The sequence below is a fragment of the Octopus bimaculoides genome, chromosome 6, assembly GCF_046866305.1.
Source record: "Octopus bimaculoides isolate indiv1 chromosome 6, ASM4686630v1, whole genome shotgun sequence".
Classification (NCBI taxonomy): domain Eukaryota; kingdom Metazoa; phylum Mollusca; class Cephalopoda; order Octopoda; family Octopodidae; genus Octopus; species Octopus bimaculoides.
In genome coordinates, this window is record NC_142933.1 from 119,615,936 (window position 1) to 119,640,341 (window position 24,406).

Below are 24,406 nucleotides of genomic sequence, written 5' to 3' on the forward strand. Positions count from 1 at the left end.
TAGCAGCATCATAGTCAACTGCTACAAAGGTAAAGGTGACGCTTTAGATACAAATAATTACAGAGGAATCAAGCTGTTAGATCAGGTTATGAAAGTTACAGAGAGGGTCATAGTCCAACTAATTAGGGAGCGAATCAATTTAGATGAGATGCAGTTTGGGTTCGTGCCAGGTAAAAGCACTACTGATGCCTTATTTCTAGTGAGACAGTTGCAGGAGAAATACCTAGCCAAGGATAAACCTCTGTACCTGGCTTTCGTTGACATGGAGAAAGCCTTTGACAGGGTCCCCCGATCCCTTATCTGGTGGTCAATGAGGAAACTTGGGATAGAAGAATGGTTAGTGAGAGCTGTGCGAGCCATGTACAGAGATGCTGCCAGTAAGGTGAGGGTTGGAAATGAGTACAGCAATGAATTCCGGGCAGAGGTAGGGGTCCACCAAGGTTCCGTCCTCAGCCCCCTCTTATTTATCATAGTCCTCCAGGCAATCACAGAGGAGTTCAAGACAGGTTGCCCCTGGGAGCTCCTCTATGCTGATGACCTTGCCCTAATTGCGGAGTCACTATCAGAACTAGAGGAGAAGTTTCAGGTGTGGAAGCAAGGTCTAGAATTGAAGGGCCTTAGAGTCAACCTAGCTAAAACCAAAATCCTAATAAGTAGGAAGGTAGATAAAACACAAACCCCTTCAGGTAGATGGCCCTGCTCAGTATGTAGAAAAGGAGTAGGTAGTAACTCTATAAGATGTACCAGGTGCAAGCTATGGACACATAAGAGGTGCAGCAACATCAAAGGCAGGTTAACTAGGAAGTTAGTTTTTGTTTGTGGCAGATGTTCAGGTGCAATAAAGACTGTAAACAAACAGGAAACAACTTCTATCTCATTCCAGGGTGAAAAACTAGAGGTAGTCGATAGCTTCCGCTATCTGGGCGACCAAGTTAGTAGTGGGGGTGGGTGCGCTGAAAGTGTAGCTGCTAGAATAAGAATAGCCTGGGCAAAGTTTAGAGAGCTCTTACCACTGCTGGCGACAAAGGGACTCTCACTCAGAGTAAAAGGCAGACTGTATGACGCATGCGTACGAACAACCATGCTACATGGCAGTGAAACATGGGCTGTAACTGCTGAGGACATACGTAAGCTCGCAAGGAATGAAGCCAATATGCTCCGTTAGATGTGTAATGTCAATGTGAATACCCGTCAGAGTGTAAGTATCTTGAGAGAAAAGCTGAACATTAGAAGCATCAGTTGTGGCGTGCAAGAGAGACGATTGCGCTGGTATGGACATGTGGTGAGAATGGAGGAGGATAGCTGCGTGAAAAAGTGCCACACCCTAACAGTTGAGGGAACCCGTGGAAGAGGTAGGCCCAGGAAGACCTGGGCTGAGGTGGTGAGGCAAGACCTTCGTACATTGGGCCTCACCGAGGCGATGACTACTGACCGAGACCTTTGGAAATGTGCTGTGCGTGAGAAGACCCGGCAAGCCAAGTAAGATCGTTGCCAGTGCCCCTGGACTGGTTCTTGTGCGGGTGGCACATGAGATGCACCATTTTGAGCGTGGCCGTTGCCAGTACCGCCTGACTGGCTCCTGTAGGATTTTCGAGCGAGATCGTTGCCAGTGCCCCTGGACTGGCTTGTGCGGGTGGCACATAAAAGACACCATTTCGAGCGTGGCCGTTTTCGTGCGGGTGACACGTAAAAGCACCCACTACACTCTCTGAGTGGTTGGCGTTAGGAAGGGCATCCAGCTGTAGAAACTCTGCCAAATCAGACTGGAGCCTGGTGTTGCCATCCGGTTTCACCAGTCCTCAGTCAAATCGTCCAACCCATGCTAGCATGGAAAGCGGACGTTAAACGATGATGATGATGATGATGATGATTACACATGCGTTACACTTTTGCATATATATATGTCAAACTATAGAAGACATATTCAACTTGTTTAAAACAATAAATAGAGATGAGAGTTGTGCTAATTTTGTAAGAGTAAAATGTGTGAGTGAATGATCTTTATTTTTGAGTCAACAATTTGTGCAAATGTGAATGAATTGCATGTGGGTGCATGTGTGGATAACTGCACTCTTGTAACGGTTGTACTTGTCACTTTAGTACACAAATGTGTTTCATTACAGTTTATGTGCATGTAACGTCATGTACACATGATATTGTGAGTATACATTCAATCTAGGGACCTTAACTGGAGAATGTTAAACAAATATTCATTCTGCTACTAAGTGATTGTATTTGAAGGATGCAAATAAATTCGTTTTGTTATTTCTTGGAGAACACAGTATTTCTCTGCTAGTACATAAGTCTATTGTTACATAACCCAGTGCATCTACGATATAAGGTATAAACAAAAAATTCTATAGCCTAGATTTAAGAGCTGTAAAATAGTACTGGGATTGATTTGAGAAATTCACATGCAATGGGCACCTGACCTCTGCAACAGTGCAGGATTTTTATTTGCTGTCCTACAGAATAATATCAGGCCTATTGCATTTGCAACAGGCTGCTGTTTATATTTCATCACACACACAAAAACATTAACCAAAATACCTGGTGTTGCCTGGAGTTAAAGTTCAGGGGATTAATATTGTAGTGAATTAACAGTTGCATGGTGATGAAACAGTGTCTGTAGGAACTGCTTTCGATACCAAAGAAACTTTGAACTCCTTAAGTGAGTTCCTGACTCAGTACCCACTGGAGACTTTTTTTATTTTTTTAAATAATTCTTTGGATTTCTAGGTTCTAAGAGTCTGAGGTTATAATATTGTACAATAAAATTGTTTTCGAAATTCCAGCCATTAGAAACCATGCCAAAGTGGAACAAGGCATGGTCTCCCAATCACAACTCTAAATAAGAACTGGACACAAACTATGACGATTTATCCAGCCTATGTTCGCATGTGTGTGAATCAGAGAGAAAGAGAAGAAGTCAGACAGAAAGTGTGGTAGAAGCAGAAAGTGGACTATTTTATGTGAATCTATTGAATTTACAAAAAAAAAAAAAAAAAAGAAAAAAAGTAAAATAATTGGCAACAGAGACAATATTTGTGTGACATATACTGAAATCAGTTTAAACAGGTGTTCCAATGAGATAGAAATGCCTAACACCTGCTGATTGCCAGAGTAAAAGTCTAGTGTACTGTGAGAATTATTATATCAGGTGGTCAATGTACTCATGAGCCATAATACACACTCGATCAATTTATAAACAAAATGTTAGTTTTGTTTATAAACTGATCATACAGATATTATAAAGCTTCTTCTAAGAAATCCTTTTTGTCTTTAGGCTCCTGAATAGCTCATTATGTGCTCGTCATGTAACGTTTTTGTTTTTAATTATTATCTGATCATCTGGAAATGTCAGAAAATATCAACATATTCTCAACAAAAGATTAACCAAGATTAGATCACATGAAAACACACATGGTCATGTGTTTTTTGAAGCTGCGTTGACATTTATCTGTTTTTCATACCAGACTTAATTAAACTTGTTATAACATTACAAATAAACTAAACATGAATAAACTAATTGGTAAAAATCAAATAAATATTGTTAAAAAATTCAACTCTAAGATTGAACTCTAAATGTATTTGTTCATTTTTTTTCTATACTGGCACAGGATGGACAGGTACATCTTTTAGATGATATATTAATGGCTAGATTGTAGCGTGCAAGAGAGAAGACTGCACTGGTATGGTCATGTGATGAGTATGGATAAGGACAGCAGCATAAAGAAGTGCCAACCTCCAATTGTGGAGGAAATCTGAAGAAGAAGAAGTAGACTAAAGAAGATGTTGGACGAGGTGGTGAAATATGATGTTTGGTTGTTGAGTCTCATGGAGTTTGTGTCATGTGACTGAGACCTCTGGCAATTTGCTATACTTGAGAAGACACATCAATTGTGGTTGTGGCCAGTGCCGGTGACATGTAAAAGGCACACATGCTGGTAACACATAAAAGTCAAGCAGTACACACTGTTAAGTGGTTGGCATTAAGAAGGGCATCCAGCTGTAGAAACCAAGCCAAAGCAGAATGGAGCCTGGTGCAGCTCCAGTTAAACCCATGCTAGCATGGAAAGCAGACGTTAAATGAGGATGCTCTTGTTGTTGTCAGCTTTTTCCTGTTTTTACAAGGCGGTTTTTATTCTAAACACATCAGAAGCACAGAGTAATGGACTGTAATATTCACCAGGAATGAAATCACAATGCTGCATCTTAGTTTCACTCAGATGACTTAAGACAAAATGCAGAAATGACAAATTTCACACACACACCTTCCATCTACCGATTTTACTCACAAGGTAACTAGTAAGCCTGAGGTAAAAGTAGAAGACACTTGCCGAAGGTACTGTGCGGTGAAACTGAACCTAAGTAGTTTTTTTCATACATTTTAAAATTTGTTTTACTGTGCATATCTTATTTTAGAATAGGTATACTACATTCCTACATGTCATAAGAAGTAACTGAAAGGGCTGACATCAAAAAAAGGTATTTGGTCATAAAACAGTGTCTCAGACCCCCCCCCCCCCCAAATTTTAAAATTCAACCCATACCAGCATATAATAGTAACATTAAATACTGATGATGATTTGTGAGTCTGTTATGCCTAAACGTAATGAGTTAATAATGGTTATCCGAAAATAAGCAAACTTTTTCTCACATTTTAACTGGAAGCATTGTGTTGAGTTATTTGGGTGGTGTATTAAATAGCTGTGAAATCTACCATTACATATATAATTTCTTTTTATTTCTCAGAAGCCAAATTCCCAAGCAGATATAAGAGTTTTATACAGGATTGTATGAGGACACATTAAAATCATTCTTTATAATGGTGCAGTGAATAACATCCAAACGACTTTGAAGTTTTATCATTGATTGGCTTCATCACACTGTCTAATTAACACCGTCGTTACTCTATTTCTGCTGAAATATATACAGCTGTTGTTCCAATTAATTTTTTTTAAATAACAAAGAATTTAGTAAAATAACTTTGTCTGGTGTTTGGAATATAGATTAACATGAAATGTTGATGGAAAGATTTAATTTAGATCATTTTAAAACAAAAAGGATAGTCTCAGGCAGATTGGTATGAAAAGGGCTTAATAGGGATAGGTTTTTACACCTGTCTATTGCATGCAATGTTGACTAAAACATTATATATTCTGTAGCACAATATAGCACCAATATCTTAGTAATAAAATAGAAATAGAGGGGAGGGAAAAAAGCACCAAAAAACTCAAGATAAGCACTGTTGAATATGATTAAAAAAAAATGTTTTATCAGAGATTGTACAATTCTTATTTTCAGACAATTTCCTTCACTTCAAAACGTAAAATGTATGTCAAAAATGAATATATTGGAAATAAACAAAATTTTTTTGTTGCAAAAAAAAAAAAGATAAAGAATCCAATTATTTTCATAATTACACTTTTTTAATGTGCATGTGTTATTTAATTTATAGGACTAATTTATTTTAATAAGAACAAGGTCAAGTTAACCTCACATCAGTAGTAATGTGCAACTAACACAGTTAAAGAAAAAACCAGCACACACACACACACATACAAGATGATTGCAATTCTACTGCTACAGTTAGCAGCAGAGAATGAGAGTCTAGAATGACTAGATATTTCAAAAGTTGTATAAATTCATTTCGGATTAAATGAGGTGAAACTTGTCTCCACCAACACAGTGTTTATAGGACTCCATATAAGCTAATTGGCACTGTATAAACTCTCTAATTAATACTGAAACATTTCAAACCAAGATGAAAATGAAAGAAGGCGTGGCTGTATAGTTAAGAAGTTCACTTTGCTACAGCTTGGTGCCAGCTTCAATCCTACTGCATGGCACCATAGTACTTTGCACAAGTGTCTTCTACCACAACCTCATAGGGAGAAATTTGGTGGAAGTCTGTTGGAGGAATGGATCATTCCTGTTCTTGGATGGAAGATATAATCCTTTGACCAGTTTAACACCATCATCTGAACCTTGAATGTCCTTTAAAGAAGTATGCCTTGTTCCAATTATTTGGGGGTCAAGTCTCCAGTCTGAAAATAGCTTCCTCTCTTTCACTTGCCAGAAGAAAGCTCGTGGGCCTTTCCCTTCCAGACATGACTAAGCGACTAAAAAAAAAAACGTTTCTAAAATGGGTTTCGTACAAAGGCACATTATGTACGTGCAATGAAAGGAATTAGTCACCTATGACACAGATATATTATTGCTATGCTACACTTTTACTTCAGTAAAATTATATTTGTACAACTACATATGCTAAATGGTACGCTAAGTCTATCACTACACTCCTTACAACAGAGTTAACAAGAGAACCGTTACATTGTTGCTTGACTGGCTAGAGTTAGCTACTAAATCTCATCAGCTCACACTTCTAATGCCTTAAAAACAGAAAGGACACATTAGCCATAGTTATACAAAATGACAAGAAATTCACAGCTGGAGTGGAAGATATTGAAAAATATTATTTGAGGGAGATTTGGCCACTATTTCTAACAAGTCATATAACTAACCACATAAAAAAGCTTGTGACTTGTTACATACATATAAAGAATACCAAAGTGTTTAATATATGATTAGCTATCAGAAAAATGATTTGAAATATGTGATATTAGCAACGTTAAACATTAAAGGAGAAGAACCCCAGTCAATGAGAATATGTACCTATCAAGTAGTTTATTTTAAAATGAACAAGCACAGTATACCATATCGTTTTGTTCTGTTACTGTCAATATTATAGTTTTGATGTACAAGGTTAGCACAGTTATCATAAATACAGAGGATGTGAGATTTGAGTCTCATGGATAGCCTTACACCTTTTTTGCTACCCATGGTGTTTTTAACCCACCATATTATGAGCCAATATTTGTAACAGTATCAAGGCAGTGAGCTGGCAGAACTGTTAGCACGTCAGGCAAAATGCTTAGTGGCATTTCGTCTATCTTTATGTTCAAATGCCACCAAGATCAACTTAGCTTTTCATCATCTCAGGATTGATAAAATAAATATCAGTTGAGGACTGGGGTCAATGTAATTGATTAACCCACTCCCCTGAAATAGCTGGCCTTGTGCCAAAATTTGAAATCATTATTATTATTAAGGCAGCGAGCTGGCAGAATTGTTAGCATGCTAGACAAAATGCCTAGTGGTATTTCGCTGATCATTACGTTCTGATTTCAAATTCTGCTGAAGTTGACTTGGCTTTTCATCCTTTCAAGGTCAGTAAATTAAGGACCAGCTGAGTACTGGAGTCGATGTAATCGACTTACCCCCTCCCCCAAAATTTCAGGCCTTGTGCCTGTAGCAAAAAGGATTATTATTATTATTATTAGGTGGATTAGCAGAACTGTTAAAATGTTTGACAAGATGCCTTGCCATATTTCTTCTAGCTCTGTATGTTCTGAGTTCAAATCCCACTGAGGTCAATTTGGCATTTCATTCTTTCAGGATCGATAAAATAAAAACTCAGTCAAGTACTAGTGTCAATGGCATCAACTAATCCTCCTCTCTAAAACTGCTGGCCTTGTTCCAAAATTAGAAAGAATTATTATTATTATTATTATTATCATCAATATGGTGAGCTGGCAGAATTGTTAGCACAGTGATTGAAATGCTAAGTGGCATTGCTATGCTCTGAGTTCATATTCTGCTGAGGTCAATTTTGCTTTTTATCCTTTCAGGGTTGATGAAAAAAGTACCATTTGAGTAATGGAGTCGATGTAATCAGCTATCCCCATCCCCCAAAATTTCAGGCCTTGTGCCAATAGTAGAAAGGTTTATTGTTATTATTTAAGACCACAAAATAAAATAATTCTTAAATTTAAATTTTTTCTCCACAGAATAACCCAGACTTACATTTCAACTAGTCTTTTCATTCAATATAATCTTAAGCTGCTGGAGTACTGGTTTATATATTTAATAGATTAATTTTATTGGAAGAGATTAAGCCCAAAATCCTCTTTATCACACAAATACTAAATTGTTTTAGATTAAGCAGCCATTCTTATTAATTCTTAGCAATTTATAGATTCGAATTTAAAAAATATTTTTGAATAGATTCTTGCATGCTAACTGCATTGAGATGGATTTGAACTGTTCACAACATTTATTTGTAGTTGATCTGGAACAAGATTTTAAAGGTGGTTGTTAGTAAGTGCAAAGTGATATAAAGTAAAATCCTGTAGAGCATTGGAAGATGAAAAAGAGAAAAAGATTGACAATATCAAGCAAGAGATGAAAATTAATCATCGGTTGTAGACTTTGAATTTACAGGAGACAGAGGAAGTTAAGAAGAAACAAGTAATTAGGAATTTTTTGATGGAATGAAAGAGAGAGGGTTGTGAGGGTATAGAGAAGCTGAGAGACTTAACCCTTTGCCTGTCCTGTGTGTCATATGTAACACACAAGACATAATCCCCAATTGCCCATGCATCATAATATATAAATACACATTCCTAATTTTACTTCAAGCACCAGGAGTCATGGGACTTATGAGAGGAAAGCTTTATTTTATTCAGAATGTACGAAACAAACTTGAAAACAAGCATGGAGATTTAGGACAAACTTATGAAAATGCTTTGGACAGGTAAAGGGTAAATGATGAAATCTCAGTGACGTGTATTTTACTTGTAGATAAGTTAATGATAATAGGAAAAGAAGCCTAAAATGATCGAAAGAAAATTCTAGAGGAAATATAGATGAAAAGACAAAAATTGTTAGCACACAGGGCAGAATGATGCTTCATGAGACCCAGTGGCACAACAAGGATCTGACAGCAAGAGGAGTAAGAGAAGGCTACACCAGAAGTCAACTGGTATGAATATTTAGCTGAGCAGACTGCAGCAACATGAAACAAAATGCCTTATTCAAGTGCACAATGCATTGCTCAACCAAGAAATCAAAGCCACAAACTTATGGTCATAAGATAAACAGCTTAACCACTAAGCTACATGCCTTCAGTTGGGATATAAAATAAACAGTGATATATAAAAAAAAAAAAACATTGGTGGTTATAATTAAACAGAAGTAAAGACCATTTACAGATCTCAGAGGAAAAGTTTTATCTATAAAATGTCTTTCTAAAGATTACCCAGCAGCAAAGTAGAAATAATTAGTTACAATATATATTACTGAAAAAGTCAATATTCTTCACACATCTTTGAATCCTTGTCAAAGATGACATTTTAAAACAAGTATAACAAATAACATTATGATATATTATCAACATTCTTTGTATGCATGTGTGTAAAATGCTTTGTGTCTTGCAAATTAACTCTTTGCTTATCCAAAGCATTCTCATAAGTTTGTTCTCAATGGCCATGTACTTTTACAGACTTTTTAGTTAGCCTTTGTTCCATACGCTCTGAATAGTATGAAGCTTTTCTTTCATAAGCCCCATGTTACCCAATGGTAGTCAAAAAACAAACTAGGAACATGTATCATGTATGATCTATGGATGCCAAGGTAGTAAGTCCTGTGTGTCACGTGTGACATGTAGGACAGGCAAAAGCCGAAGTAAGATAAAGTTTCCTCCAGCTTTCCTATTCTTCCTCCATAAGAGAAACTGTGGATGAGCAGTGGGGGAAATCTTAAAAGTACAAAACTTTGATTCTCTGCCATCAGCTACAACACATACAACAGACCCCAGTATTTTACACTCAAGTCCGATCTTGGAAAATCAATAACCCTCTGCAACCTCCTCCTCCCCCTATCACCCTTGTTATGTCCAACCCCACAGGGCCCCACACTACTCCCTAACCACAGTCCTTCTTCCCTTCCTCCCTAAAACTTCATCCTTCTGAAATTCCTGCCATGGGTCATGACTGCCTTGGAGAGGTTGAGTTGCAAAAGTTCAATAGGAACATTAATCTCCATGGTAAGAAGACCTGTGATGGTTAAGGGCACTGGCCCTTTTCTTGAGACTGAGCTAGTAAAAATGGATTTTTGTTTTTGCAACTCTATCAGAAATATATCATGGACCATATGTTAGCAACCACTGATATATGATAATTTTGTTTATAGTCTATGGACACTATCTCTAGGAATTTAGAAAAGTTATCATTAACCATCTGTTCTTGCTGTTAATCATGGTTATTCTGTAAAACTCTGAGTGAAGGAAACCATCTTGTCTAATGTTGGTACTATACTAAACACTACAGCAGCAGGGGACAATTAGGAACCATACAGCTTTAAAACCCCAGCAATAATAAATATGCAAAACACAACCGGGTTTGTTTCAATTTATGGGAGTCAGCATGAAAGGAAGTATCAGGAATAAACATTAGTAAACTTGTCATCATGCTTTCTTACCAGAACCCTTAAACTTCTCAGATAATCCATCTTATGATATATAGGATGTGTCCAAATACTGAAGAGAATGAAGAGTATAGGGAAGATATTAAAGCAGTGGAAAACTCTAAAAGAAAATAGCTGTGCATTCTGAATAATCAAACCATGTCTTGATTTTGGAGTGTGCTTTCCAAAATGACACAGATATTTTTTCTCCTTAGTGATAGTGAAAAGGAAGAAGTATGGAATTGTTAGAACCAGTGATTCATCACCATCTTCATCCTGATCAGGGCAGAAAGTGCCTACCCTCAGTCAAATGCTCAGAGCCAGCTGTAGATGTTCATACAAAAATAAAGAATAAAACAGCAGGAAACAAGTTAAAAGAAAGAAAGGTGCAGGGTCTCCAAGAATTGTTAACAAACTGAAAGATTCAGAATGAACTTTTGTTATATTTATCTCCCCTTTAGTTAAGGAGATTGTGCGAGACAGTGCCATCCTCAATGCTAGGATACCAGATCAGCTTGAGAGTACGGGGTATATAGAGGACATCAACTTGAGTGTACAAGACATAGGGAAATAACTGAGGAGTACAATTATATGTAGAGGAGATCACGTTGAGAGTACAAGATAAGGAATTAGAAGATGATTTTCAAAGTTTTTACTATGGAAGGGCATCACTCATGGTCTTTGTCCAGAGTCTTCTGGAAATAGAATCTGATTCGTTTTTGCTGCAGTGAGAAATAATACATCAAGATAATGAGTTAAGGCTGGAGACCTGATCTGAATATATACAACAGAGTGAACTCTGCTAAAGGTAACCAGTAGGAATTATAGTAGTGGACTGGGCTGAAATAAATCTACAACAAAATAAAACAAGATTGTAAGAACTGCTAGAATTTTTGAGGTTGAAATCATTAATGTTATATTTCTGGTGGGACAACTGCCTGGCAGAGATATAACTGTTTTCATATTGTGATTATTATTATTATTATTATTATTATTATTATTATAATTTTTATTATTAGCTTTTTGAATTTTGTTTCCGTTTCTTGCCAAGTGTCTTCCTGACACCTAGGACAAAGAAACTCACTGTATTATATATTGGTAGGCCATTAAAATAAATACACCAGATTGTTCATTTACAAAGTTGCAATGGAATAAAAGAAAAAGAAAATGAAAATGGGAAAAAAGAAGGCAAAAGAAAAGAAGAAGAAAAAATTCACAGCAACAATTCTCTTATCAATACGTGTGAAATAGCAGCTAAAACAATCTTTTGCATTTCTTGCATGGATGGTAAACCAGGGATTCTCATGATTATCATCATCATCATTATGAGCAGCATTTCATCCATCTATATGTTCTGAGTTCAAATCCCACTGAGGTCAACTTTGCTTTTCTTCTCATTTGGAGTTGATGAAATAAGTACCAGTTATGCACTGGGGTCGATATAACTGACTAGCTCTCTACCCCAAAATTGCTGGCTGTATACTCTCTTTTACTCTTTTACTTGTTTCAGTCATTTGACTGCAGCCATGCTGGAGCACCACCTTTATTCGAGCAAATCAACCCCAGGACTTATTCTTTTGTAAGCCTGGTACTTATTCTATCGGTCTCTTTTGCTGAACCGCTAAGTTACGGGATGTAAACACACCAGCATCAGTTGTCAAGCAATGTTGGGGGAAGAAACAGACACACAAACACACATATATATATACATATACATATATACGACAGGCTTCTTTCAGTTTCTGTCTACTAAATCCACTCACAAGGCTTTGGTCGGCCCGAGGCTATAATAGAAGACACTTGCCCAAGGTGCCATGCAGTGGGACTGAACCCAGAACCATGTGGTTGGTAAGCAAGCTACTTACCACACAGCCACTTCTGTGCCTGTATGCCAAAATTTCATTATTATTATTATTATTATTATTGGATTGCTCTGGGGGAAGGAGCTGGGTGCCTGACATTAACAGGTCCTCCAAGACCGGAAGGTGTGACATAATTAATATTGAACAGTGGTAGGTTGACAACTGCTGGGAAAAACACAGACAGAGAGAGAATTTCTGAGGAAGAAAGAATGGATGTATTGGTTTTGCAGAAAGAGCATGTGTCATAAAATGGTTACTGTTCTCTGAGTAAAAGGCGGATTATATGAGGTGTGAGTAGAAAGTGAAGCATGGGATACAACAGTGTGATACGAACAATTAATGCTGTTATGAGACAGAAAATTGTGTTGACAGCAAAAAAATATTCTTTACAATTTATAGGAGTAGGACGACTATTTGTGGAAGGATGAGTACAAATGAAGTGAAAAAGCAATTAGATATGACAGAATACTGGCCAACACACACACATATATGAGAGATCTAATCACATTGATACAGGCATTAAGCAAATATGGATGAGGATTATTGGTAAGGAGGTGCTGTGTAGTGACAATCAAAGAAAGGTACAGCTAACAAAAGAAAAAGGAGAAAGAAATATTTGAGAAATAGTTAGCTTTGAGCTGCAGTCTGGTCTTGTGAATATAATGACATGGGAGTGAGATACAAAAGATTATATATAACACAGGGAAACATAGACCCACCGAATACAAACTGGCAGACCCGAGCAATCCAAAACCAATATAGAAAATGAGCGGCAGACCTAGACAACCCAAACCAACACAGAAAATGTATGGCAAAGCCATCAACCGAAAACAAAATATAAAGAAGTGTTTATCATAAATTAATCATGTGACAAGATGCAATACTATGATCTGAGTTAGTTGGTTTAAACAAAACAAATTCTATAAACACATGTATTGCAAACTCTTATGAACATATTCAAGCCATTAACGGTATATGTAACAATTCAAAGTATTTTTAGCTGCAATAGTTGTCATTGTATATGCAATAACAATGGAAATCCACAGCAGCAACACATTATTCTATTCAATGCAAGAGACATGGAGCCAAATTTCTGTGACATGGTTATCAATATAAATGCTATCCAGTTATGAAAGCAATTAACAGTGCATGGGTATTGGATTAAGATAGCATCATTAAAGCAAATGACCAAAACACCCTTGTAATATTTTTTGTCAGTATTCGAATCCACCCAGGATCAACTTCACCTTTCACTGTACCAGGGTCAATGAAAATAAAGTACCAGTAGAGGACTGTAGTACTTTAATTATTTATTCCTCTCCAACCAGATTTCAAGTCTTGTTGCTCTTGCTTGATGGAGATGGGGGGGGGGGTCATCCCAAGTTAATGGCCCCAGAGACACCATCATGCAGAGAGCTGACTTGGTCCACCAGTGCTCTCCATCACTGGTGGTCCCATGCCAGCCCCTCTGCATCCTCCAAGGTGACGTTGAGCCTTTGGAGATCTTCCCCAATCACATCCAGCCATCTGGTGTGGGGCCTGTCATGAGGTCTCTTCCAGGCCACATCTGCAGCATCAAATAAAAGTAAAGCTCTTATAGGAGGGTCTAGCATGAGATGGAGGACATATCCGTACAAATTTCAAGTGTTGTTAGAAACAATCACTTAACCATTTCCCTTGTGATACCAAGTTGACTCTGACAGATTATTCAGACCAGAACAAAGCTAATCTATGAATAAAAATTTGTGGTTAAGAAGTTCAGTTTGCTATCACATAGCCTCAGTTTTGCTCTCAATGAACAGTACCTTAGGCAAGTGTCTTCTACAACAGCCTTCAGTCAATCAAGGCAAAACAAGTGAAATTTGATACATGGAAACTGTAGAAAACCATTATAAGTGTTTGTGTGTGTGTCTGTTTCTCTGCACTGAGATTGTTTTGGCAGTGTTAACAATTGTTTGTCTCCCATGAATAATATGGCTCCAATTCAGCTATTCAACATGGAAAAAAAGAACTTAGCTTGAAAACAAGATAACAAAAGGTTAGCACCATCAGGAAGGACATCTGGCCATAGAATATCTAAAGTAAGAAATCTCATATAACTGATACAAACATAGGAAAAAAAAATGGATGCAAAAACATTGATCCTGTGTGTGTGTGTGCGCACACACATATTATCTCATCGCCACATATTATCTGTGGACAGTGGCAGCACCCACTTGACTGATTTAATTCTTAAAACCAAATGAAAGAAAATGGCACTATACATACATTTCGTAAGTAAAAACACATTTTTTGTTCTTTCCTCTATTTTGCTTTTATTAAACCTACAAACATGTTAAATCATTTTGCCGCACTCTGTATACACACACACACACACACATGGTGGTTGTCTACTCCTTATGAAGTGTTTGACCACCTCCTGTACCTACCCCTTAGAACCATCATGGCATCTGATGTGGCTTTTTAAACCAGACAATGTTTTGAAAAGACACCCACATAGATTGCACCTCTGATTTGGACCACTAAGAGCTGCAGATATATACATATGGTGTTGCCATCCGGTTTCACCAGTCCTCAGTCAAATCGTCCAACCCATGCTAGCATGGAAAGCGGACGTTAAACGATGATGATGATATACACACACACACATCTTGAGAGTCTTTCCACAATTCTATTAGTGATCTTATTGGTCCACAGAATAAACAGGAAATACCTGGAGTAGAGTCAGCACCTCTTGGAAATGATATTGGATGGTTTTGCATGCCTTACTATGGACAAAGTTAGGTTGTACTTAATTTAATCTTCCTTCAGTCGCCGTACACAATCAGTCAAAGACATTGAATGTCTCTTACTGATTCTCTTGAAGCTGGCGACATGGTTGAGATAATGATTCTTAAATGAAGCAGCTGTCTTCCCAATGGAAACATATGGTCCTTTTCTTGTGTGCACAGTACATTTATATAGAAGTTTTGTACTCATACAGAGGTTCATCAATGGGCATTTTGATCTTTCTCTGCATGAGCATTTATCATATTCATTTGTATATATAGCAATTCTGACTTCATTTTCCAACGTTGTTACTATGTTACTTATATCATAAACATTTCTACAATTACAATTTGGCTGTAATTGGTGCTTTTCATCGTGGCTTACATCTCCTTTGTTGGTATTAAGATACATATGCTCACTAGATCCAGTAGGTGGGTTATTGAACTGTTGTGACATTTTATGTGTGTGTGTGTGTGTACAGGAAGGTATGTATGTTATCAACATTTTGCACCCTTCCTTTTGCATAGTAGTATGTATTGAACAGGAGTTCACACTGTGCCTTGCCACTTGTCATTCTCCTTTACTGTCTAGCCCAAACAGCAACAACAAAAACAGCCAATATTTTGTAATTGTGCAAGTCATTTTTGGTGGTGGCAGAGTTTGTTTTTGGCATGTATTTAAAAACAAAAACAATATATGGGTCAAATGTTTCACTTTAGAAATATCAATATTTCATGCTTTTAAATAAAGAGGAATTTATCATAAACCAAAATGAAACTTGTTGGTTCTTGCTATTTTGCTTCAATACCATAATCTAATTATAATACCAATATAGCTAATGTACACTGTTTACTTTTGTAAAAAGAAATCTGCACTTTTCTTTTCTTTCCTCCTAGAGGACAAAATATGAAAGCGAATCTCTCATTAAAATAACTTTAAAAAATAATAATTTTTATTTTTACCTAGACTGTGGGATTCTCAGAGTTGAGAAATGGGATGCTGTGCTGTTGATGCCCTTCTAGACAGTATGAGCAATGTAATGCGAAAAGGAACAGCTCTATGAGTTTTGTTACCTATTATGACATCTTGTAATTAACAACAATAGTTTTGTTTTATTTATCATATATTTTACACACAATTGGCACTGCATGGCATTATCTTCACATGTTGATTTGAGTTCACAATGATTTTGGCAATTCTGGCAGGATCACTTCCTCCAGTAGTGCCCAAGCAGCATTGATGCTACAAAGGAATGTCCCGGTACGTTTGGTCCAAATTGTAGCATGATCTGTACCTTCCTTTTAACCATGCAGTCCAAACCGTGCATCTCCAAACCAAGGATGGCTGCAAACAACCCAAAGATTGCTTTATTTCACTGATACTGACTCCCTGCACTTCCTCTAGACCAAGAGGACACTGTCGTCACTTGAACTAGAGACACTATCACCACACTTCCATTGGCAGTACTGTAAACTATCATTCCTGTGACTCACACAGCTCCCTCTATTCTTCATATCTTAGGCATTTCCTTTCATGTGCACACCTCAACTATACCTGCTCACTCAGGAAATTTCTGTCAAGTCATGTTATACTATAAAGTTGGGACACAACCTTGTTATTGCAATATAGCTTGTGAACACGAGCACTTTCCCCCAAATCCACCTGTACTTTCCAGTCATTAGCACTATTCAAGGTTTGCCCTTCCATGCCTTGTAGAAAACAACATGATATAACTTGGTGTTAATTCTCATTGAATTATACAACTGCATTGCCATTTGAGTTGTGGAGGCACATGGCTTAGTGGTTAGGGTATTGGATTCGGGATTGTAAGATTGTGGTTTCAATTCCAGAGGATCAGGTGCTGTATTGTGTTCTTGAGTAAAACACTTCATTCATGTTGCTCCAGTCCACTCAGCTGACCAAAATGAGCAATCCTGATGTGGATTGCCTTTCTGTCCAGGTGGGGAATAAATACGCCATGAAACAAGTCCTTATGAGTCAGTATGACTCGAGAAGGTAACTTTACTTTATTTTTTTATTACTTTATTGGCCATTTTAGTGCAATAACAAGGATATTCAGTATTTGGCTCTGCTACCACAAATATTCTACCAAGGAAAATGCCAGAAGTTCCAATAATGAATAACCTTCACACTGATGACAGTTGTGTCACACTAGTCCCACTGTTTAAAACTGACAAAACAATGCAATCACATCATTCACCAACCCCAGGAAGGAATTGCAACCGCGTTAGTTCTAATCTCCATGACAGCTTCTTTCAGTCAAAAGTTTCCCATGCTAACCAGGCACTGTCTTCTGAAACCCTTTTGTTACATACTTGTACTCTTTAATCTGACAAAAATATATCTGGTCTTGTTATCTTGCTTGTTATTCTAGCAGCATATTTGTCCCAATTTGCCAAGCGTGTGTTTTGCACGACAATCAACAGCCTCATTTCCAGAGTGATCTATACCACTTCAAGAGTTTTCAAGCTCTCTTTCTTGCTGGGTCACTTGAACAATGATGCCTAAAAAATTTGAAAACAGCAATACGGCAGCAACCTTTTGCAACCTCACCTAGTTCAGCATTTCCCAAAACCATATGATCCAGTGACTGTTATCAACTTCCAAGGAAAAAAATTTACAGAATGCCAGGAAACATAAAATAATTGTCCTAAGAACTAGAAAAGTGTTCAAAATTTAGTTTATTCAGTTGACTAGTCAGTCTATGTGTGGAATGTACCCCCAAAATTCTACAGAGTGGGCTGTCAGGTGACACCTGTAATGCAGGTACAGCAATGGTCACTGTGTGTTTAAACACATAATAGTAAGAGCTAATTCTGTGAATACAGAAAGCATATTGGGAATTTGGCCACATATTTTCCATTTATTGAAAGTGCAAAAATAATAGTGAAGCACCCTTAATTTGCCTGACCTAAACGAACATGCTTATTGATCTATCATTATCAAATCAAGGTTGTTTGTTCTAATTTATTTATCAAGATTACTTATTGATTTTTTTCTAATATATTTTTCAGGAAGTACTTCTCTATTTTCAATAAAGAAAACTGGCTAAGGTGATAAAACAGCAGTTTGACTTATGTCCAACCAACCACAATAAAAAATTAAGAGAAGAGAAGAACTGAAGTAAAACTATTCGAACCAGTACATATTGTGACATACATTTGAAGTTTGGTTTCAATGGCACTAGTAGTAATGAGCATTTATTTACAATACCGAATTATCAAATGATGTCATGTGATTATCAAAACTAAAATAATTTTTGGATAACCAACATCCTAAATACTTAAATAAACCAATAGGATTTTTTGTAAATAAGATTGATTTATGTTCTGCTTAAAAAAAAAAAAAATTTTTAAATAGAAATAAATGCACTTTGGCATTTTATGAAGTTTCAAACCTGATAACCAAGATGAAGTATCCACATAATTATTGGAGGAAAAGTTAATGTCAGTATTGAAAATGTAACATCTCTTCATCATTATTTAACATCCATCTTTCATGCTGGTATGACAGAAGCTGGCAAACCAGAAGACAACACCAGGCCCCACTGTTTGCTTTGGCATGGTTTTTACAGATGGATGCCCTTCCTAATGCCAATCATTTTACAGAGTGATCTGGGTGTTTTTTTTACATGGCACCAGCCCTGGGGAGGTCTGTTTTGGCATAGTTTTCACAGCTGGATGCCTTTCTAACACCAACCATTTTACAGACAGGACTAAATGCTTTTAAAGTAATGTTTCAGAATGGGTACTGATAGAGCATGGGCAATGTCAACAATGGATTGTTCCAGAGAATCCAAACAGTGATGCCAATTCACGAGTGCACTGCAGTGTATATATGTCCCTTAATTGTAAACTGTTCAAGTATGTGTGGACTTCAAACTAGCAGGATTAATAATATCCTCTTTTTACATTGTGAATTGCAAATGTTGTGAAAAGAAAACATTTTAAACAAATTGTTTGAATTAAGAAATGAAAGTGTTTCTATATCAACACCAACTTTTAAAGGAAGATAGTTTTTGATTAATTATATATACAACAGGTGGCCAATTAAGTGACATATGCCTTAAATGAATTAAAATCTAAATTTACATGCTACAAACATAGATGCTTCTATTATAAGTTCATGAGAAACCGGCAGCAAATCAACAATGACTCTGTGGAAGCAACAAGTTCTAAACGAACATTTCAAGTCTTTTGCAGCAGAATTTGATTTAAAAAAATTTTTTTTTTTTTCATTTTGGAAAATCATTCTAAAATATATTTAAAATTACATATAACTTCTGCATCAAGCGAAAGTTAATAAAAATTTAAATGAATAATTTCTTTCAAATTCATGCTTACAAAGAGTGACGAAAATAAAGAAATGAAGAAGAAGTGGATTCTTGCACAGAACTTTCATGCAACACTGCTCTGAAATAACTATTTCAGAACATCTGCCAAATTAATTATTGTAAATAAATAAGAAATCAGTGTGATTTTCTAAACTCTTCCTGATGAACGAACTGTTATGGTGACAGTGAACATAATTATTTACATCAGTATGTGAAATTATTTCTTGCATTTCCTTCCATAAGTAAATGCATGTCTAATTTTATATTGCAATTTAAAACTTCGTAATCCACTAAGCTGTAGAATTTAATTGCGTTCATTTCTTTCTTATTAACAGACATAAAAAAAAAATTCATGGTCAACAAGTAAATACTCGGATAAAAATAATAAATAGGTAAAACAAAATATTGTTATTTCTTTATTATTAACTGTGAGAAAGAATTGTTTTTATTGGGATTGATTGACTTAAAAACCTCTATTTTATTAGCGAACACAGCGAAAAAATACTACAATAGAACTCTCACCAATCCTATTTAATATAATCCTTTTTCACATAAAAAAATGTTGGGATTCTGGGCCACAACAATAAATAATAAAGAAAAAGGATGAAAAAAGAAAATAACTAAAAAAAAAAAAAGAAAAGAAAAAAAGGTGACAGCGAAGAATTTACGTCGCTAAACTACATTTTAACCAATTACGAAATTCTTTGATTGAAAGGCAAAAACCTTGTAAACAGCTTTTTACTAACAGAACTGCTTCTAAAAAGCTGCGAATTATGGAATGAGAAGACGAAACGGAATCGGGGGAGAAAGGCGACATATTTTTTTAATTCCAGATTAATGTTTTTAAGAAAATATATAAGAGAAAGGTCCGCAAGGAATAAGGCATGTTTAATAGAAAATGGGTTTAATGATCAAGTGAATGAACGACAGAAATAAGTTAACCTATATACGTAGTGAAGCGGCTTCAGGACGTCAGTCACGTGTTTTAGTTTACACGCACCAAGCAGCTTAGTACTCGTGTACCCAGCTGGAAACTGTAAGTAAATCTTAGCTCGCGTGCGCGCGACACACACACACACACACATATAAGTTTTTATATATATGTATACACAGTCAAATAAATTCATTCGTGTATATTTATACATACACATCTAGTCGTATCTACTTTTTAGATATAAACATAAATTCACACAGATCTATTATATATATACATAATACGCAATATACATTATACAAGTGTGTATCTGCTTATAGCTGTAAACAGTTAAATAAATGCGCACAGCATAAATAAATGCATCTGCTTATTCAAATGAACACAGTTAAATTCACACGCATGATTCTTAAAATCGACCCAAATATCTGACAGGTATTTGATGTTTCTTATCGGCTCCGGGCAGAGGTTGTCGGGGGTGGGATTTGAATTTAGCGTCTAGCTATTTATCCTACCGTCTAACGAGTCTACCGATCCACAGGTGACTGTAAAGCAGCCTTTGGTGTGATTTGAACTTGGAACGTAAAGGGAGATAACTATCTAGAGCAAGGTATTTAGTCCGGCATTCCTCCCCTCCACCACCCACACACTTATGGTGACACGGTTTTAACCAAATATATTTTGTGGAGAAAGAGTCAGGATGAAGAAATCTCTAATATTATTAGTTTCTGTCTTCCACCAACACCCATTTCCTTTTCCACGAACACAACCATCATCATCAAAATACACAACAAATATTTGGAAATTAAAGGATAAAAATCATATAAAAATCTCTAATATTTTAAGAATACTAATTAAACTGCTAATTAGTGCTAATATAGATTTCTGAAAACAAATGTAGAGTTTTAATTTTTCTTTACTCTTTATTTCACATTAATCCAATCAGACTATCATTAGAAATTTATGGAACTGAATTTATGTCAAAAACATTTTAATTTCCGATTTTGTTTTCATTGACAAAGCTCAGGCGAAAATTGTATCAGAAAACCAGAGGCTTGAGTTGAAAAAAACAAAAACCCCACTAAACTAAATTCGGTCAAAACCCAATAATAACGATCCTCAGGGCAATTGCTGTGGGTTTAAATGGAAGTTTTCGGAAGAGAGCACCTGGAAAACTGCATCGGCAATCCAGTTTCTGCCCCCGATTGTAGACATTTTCTTCCCACTAATATCATTTGTTCCTTTTGGTGGGGTTGTGTCAATTTAATAAATCAGTTGAGAAAGAGATAAAGTTTAATTTAGTATAAACTGAACCTGCACGATGCAAATAACACTTTTGAAACAGGCGACTAAGTTGGAAGAGAAGCTATTTAACGAATACTTGGTGAATATGTTCAGCAAAGACAATGAAAATTCTACACAAATCCAGAAATACCAAAGATCTCAAGCAAGAGGGGACAGATAAATGCTTAAATACTCAAGTCACAAGACCAACATAACCTAAAAAAAAAAAAAAGCCATTGCATGCATCCCTTATTAACATAGAATTCCAATCAAACAGCTTTACTCAGAGATCAAAAGGATGTTGCTTATTCCTCATATGTGCATTAGACAGGTACAGTACTAATAAAGACCACAATTCAAACAATAATTCGAAAAAGTATAGAGTGGGTGTTTCACAACATCCCTTCCAAATAAAACAGTTGACTTCCTTTCGTACGTACGTCTGTTACACAATAACGAAGGAACGGATTCCATAATCCCGAATTCCCGCAAGACATTTGGCAACACAAAATTCTGAAACATTATCTGAACACAGGTACAACATAGAATTTAAGGAACACAACAATATATTGATTACGAAGCTTCCTAGCAGACAAAAAAAGAAAAAATTCACTATCAAGGGCAATGAGTGAAAGCTAACTTTAATGACATTTTTTCAATGTGTAATGCTGAACTATTATCTAGTTTCTTTCAATAGTAATATGTTTTGCATTCAAAACCAACAAATCAGCAATTCATTCTTAAAAAAGAGGGCTTGAAATCTTGGTTCAATGAGGATAAATCTTGTGTATTAGAATACAACTTAAAGAAATATTAAGCTTTGATAGTTTCTAAATAGAACCCAATCATCTGTACCGAAGATTAAAGAGAAAAATGAAATTCCTCAAAATTTACGTTTGTGACAATTAAAGTGGGAGGATCAATGATCGGAAACTCCAGCCAAAACTTTGTTGTAAGTCTCACAAGTTCGGGTGCACGTGGCAAGGAAACTAAATAAGGAAGCTTCTTGAGGAAAGGAAAACCAATTTCTAATTTATATAAGTCTAAAATGGTATAAATGTACAAGAGATTGTTAGTAAAACTCTGGTGTTTGGTCTGAAGGAAGAAGTGGCTGTACCCTTGCTTTTACAAGACCTCCATGAGTAAGGAGATCAACTCCCAAATCCGCAGGACATGCCCAGAGAAAGTTTCGATTGGCGCCGTGGAATGCGCTCCAATATCCGAAAATGGGGAGCTCCAAGCAGCAGAAAAGTTCCCCGATACAACTGCCCGAAGATCAAGGCTTCTCAAGCCTGGCTGTTTTCTCTTTTATTGCAACAACCAGCGCACTTTAGAAAATCCCACGCTTAAATCATTGTCAACGAATCCGAAATTGATATTTTCTATAAGTTGAAGGACTTCACACTAGTTTTCTTGACCTCTAAGCTCTATCCATTAGCCCACTTCTAAATTTTATTCTATTGTTTTTAGTAACAGCGGTCAACTAAAAAATTTAATTATTATTTCTCATTTTATACTCTTCGTCTTAATTATTTTGCGATATTTACCTTGAAAACCAACGACTTGAGTTTGTTAAAATGGTCAGAGTAAAGAAACAGAAGAAGAAAGAGGAAAATTCTAACAAAAAAGATTAAATGAAAATCTTTCGCAGTTGTTTAATCTAATCTCGATTTATAGACAGAAACTTAACTGAGTTATAAAAACTAAAAGAAAAAATAGAGAGGGGCAATGTCCTTAACAAGAAATAATTATCGATTTACTGAACGAATCACATTTTGAAGAAACAAAAAAAGATGATGTTATTGTCGATAGATGATGAGGATGGTAATAATTGAAAATGTTATTCAATTTGAAGGTAATTTTGAGATCAACTTACCGGCTACGTTAGGCTGTTCCCCTTTTTTCTTTGAAGCAGTGACATTGGCACCCGGAAAATCCTGTTTCTCGAGGAGGTCCTTCAAACTGAGACCACGGGCAGATGTCAGGTTGCTGGTCATGGTTGGATCAACGGCCGGACTAATAGGGACAAAAACAGAAGTAAGAACAACAAACAAAACACTTTCAAGCGACTGAAATTTTTGTTAAGTTGAACATTTGACAAGAATTATAAGCAAAAGAACTGAAACAATATATCTTAGAATAATCTTTCTTTTACATCCTATGCTCTAAACGTGTTGATATATATACATACATACATACATATATATTATATATATATATATATATATATATATATATATATATATATATGCACATTTACAGCAAGCACATTCTATGCACATGTTCGTGTATATATATACATATATCTAAATATTTGAGTAAATACAGAATTATATATAAATATATTTACATTTACGCATAAAACTCTACAATGTAAACACATACACACATGTGTCTTCTTTTATATACATACATACCAGTTTCAGCCTTTCATTTCATAATAGAAAATTACTGTTGTTTATAAATAGGAAAGTTTTCGCACCTATGTATATATATATGTGTGTGTGTTTGAATGAATCGGAATAAATGTTTAAATTTGTCCAGGTATCTGAAAAGCAGTGCTTTCAGTGTATACACACGCAAGATTTCTTTCAATAAAGCTTTCCTCAGGAAGATGTAGACAATTGAAAGCTAGAATCTCGTTTAGGTCTAAGTTATTTTCAATTGATTGGAGCTTCTAGTATTATATGTGCCTTCGCTTTACCACCAAGATTGTGTCTATGTGTACGGTAGTGTGTGTGTATGCGCACTTGCGCGCGCGTGCGTGTGTATCTGAGTGTATGCGCACTTGCGCGTGTGTATGTGAGTGAGTGTGTGTGTATTTAAAGAAGCGTCTACTCTTTCTCTGTGTGTATATGTGTGTGGTTAATTCAGAGTAGTGCTCTTACAAGTACCAAC

At 36.1% G+C, this 24,406-nt stretch overlaps 1 protein-coding gene across 4 annotated transcripts in view; it reads right to left on the bottom strand.

The window, feature by feature from the left end:
• Positions 1 to 24,406, bottom strand: part of LOC106873604 (thyrotroph embryonic factor) — a 111,123-nt gene that overhangs the window by 43,805 nt on the left and 42,912 nt on the right. For 2 of the 4 annotated variants that reach the window (XM_089354520.1, XM_089354523.1), the window contains exon 2: positions 23,385 to 23,524. In XM_089354520.1, coding sequence (XP_089210646.1) covers positions 23,385 to 23,524 — 140 coding nt within the window. Of the gene's footprint in view, positions 1 to 23,384; positions 23,525 to 23,925; positions 24,233 to 24,406 lie in introns of those variants that run through there. The other 2 variants (XM_089354521.1, XM_089354522.1) reach the window with 2 other exon arrangements.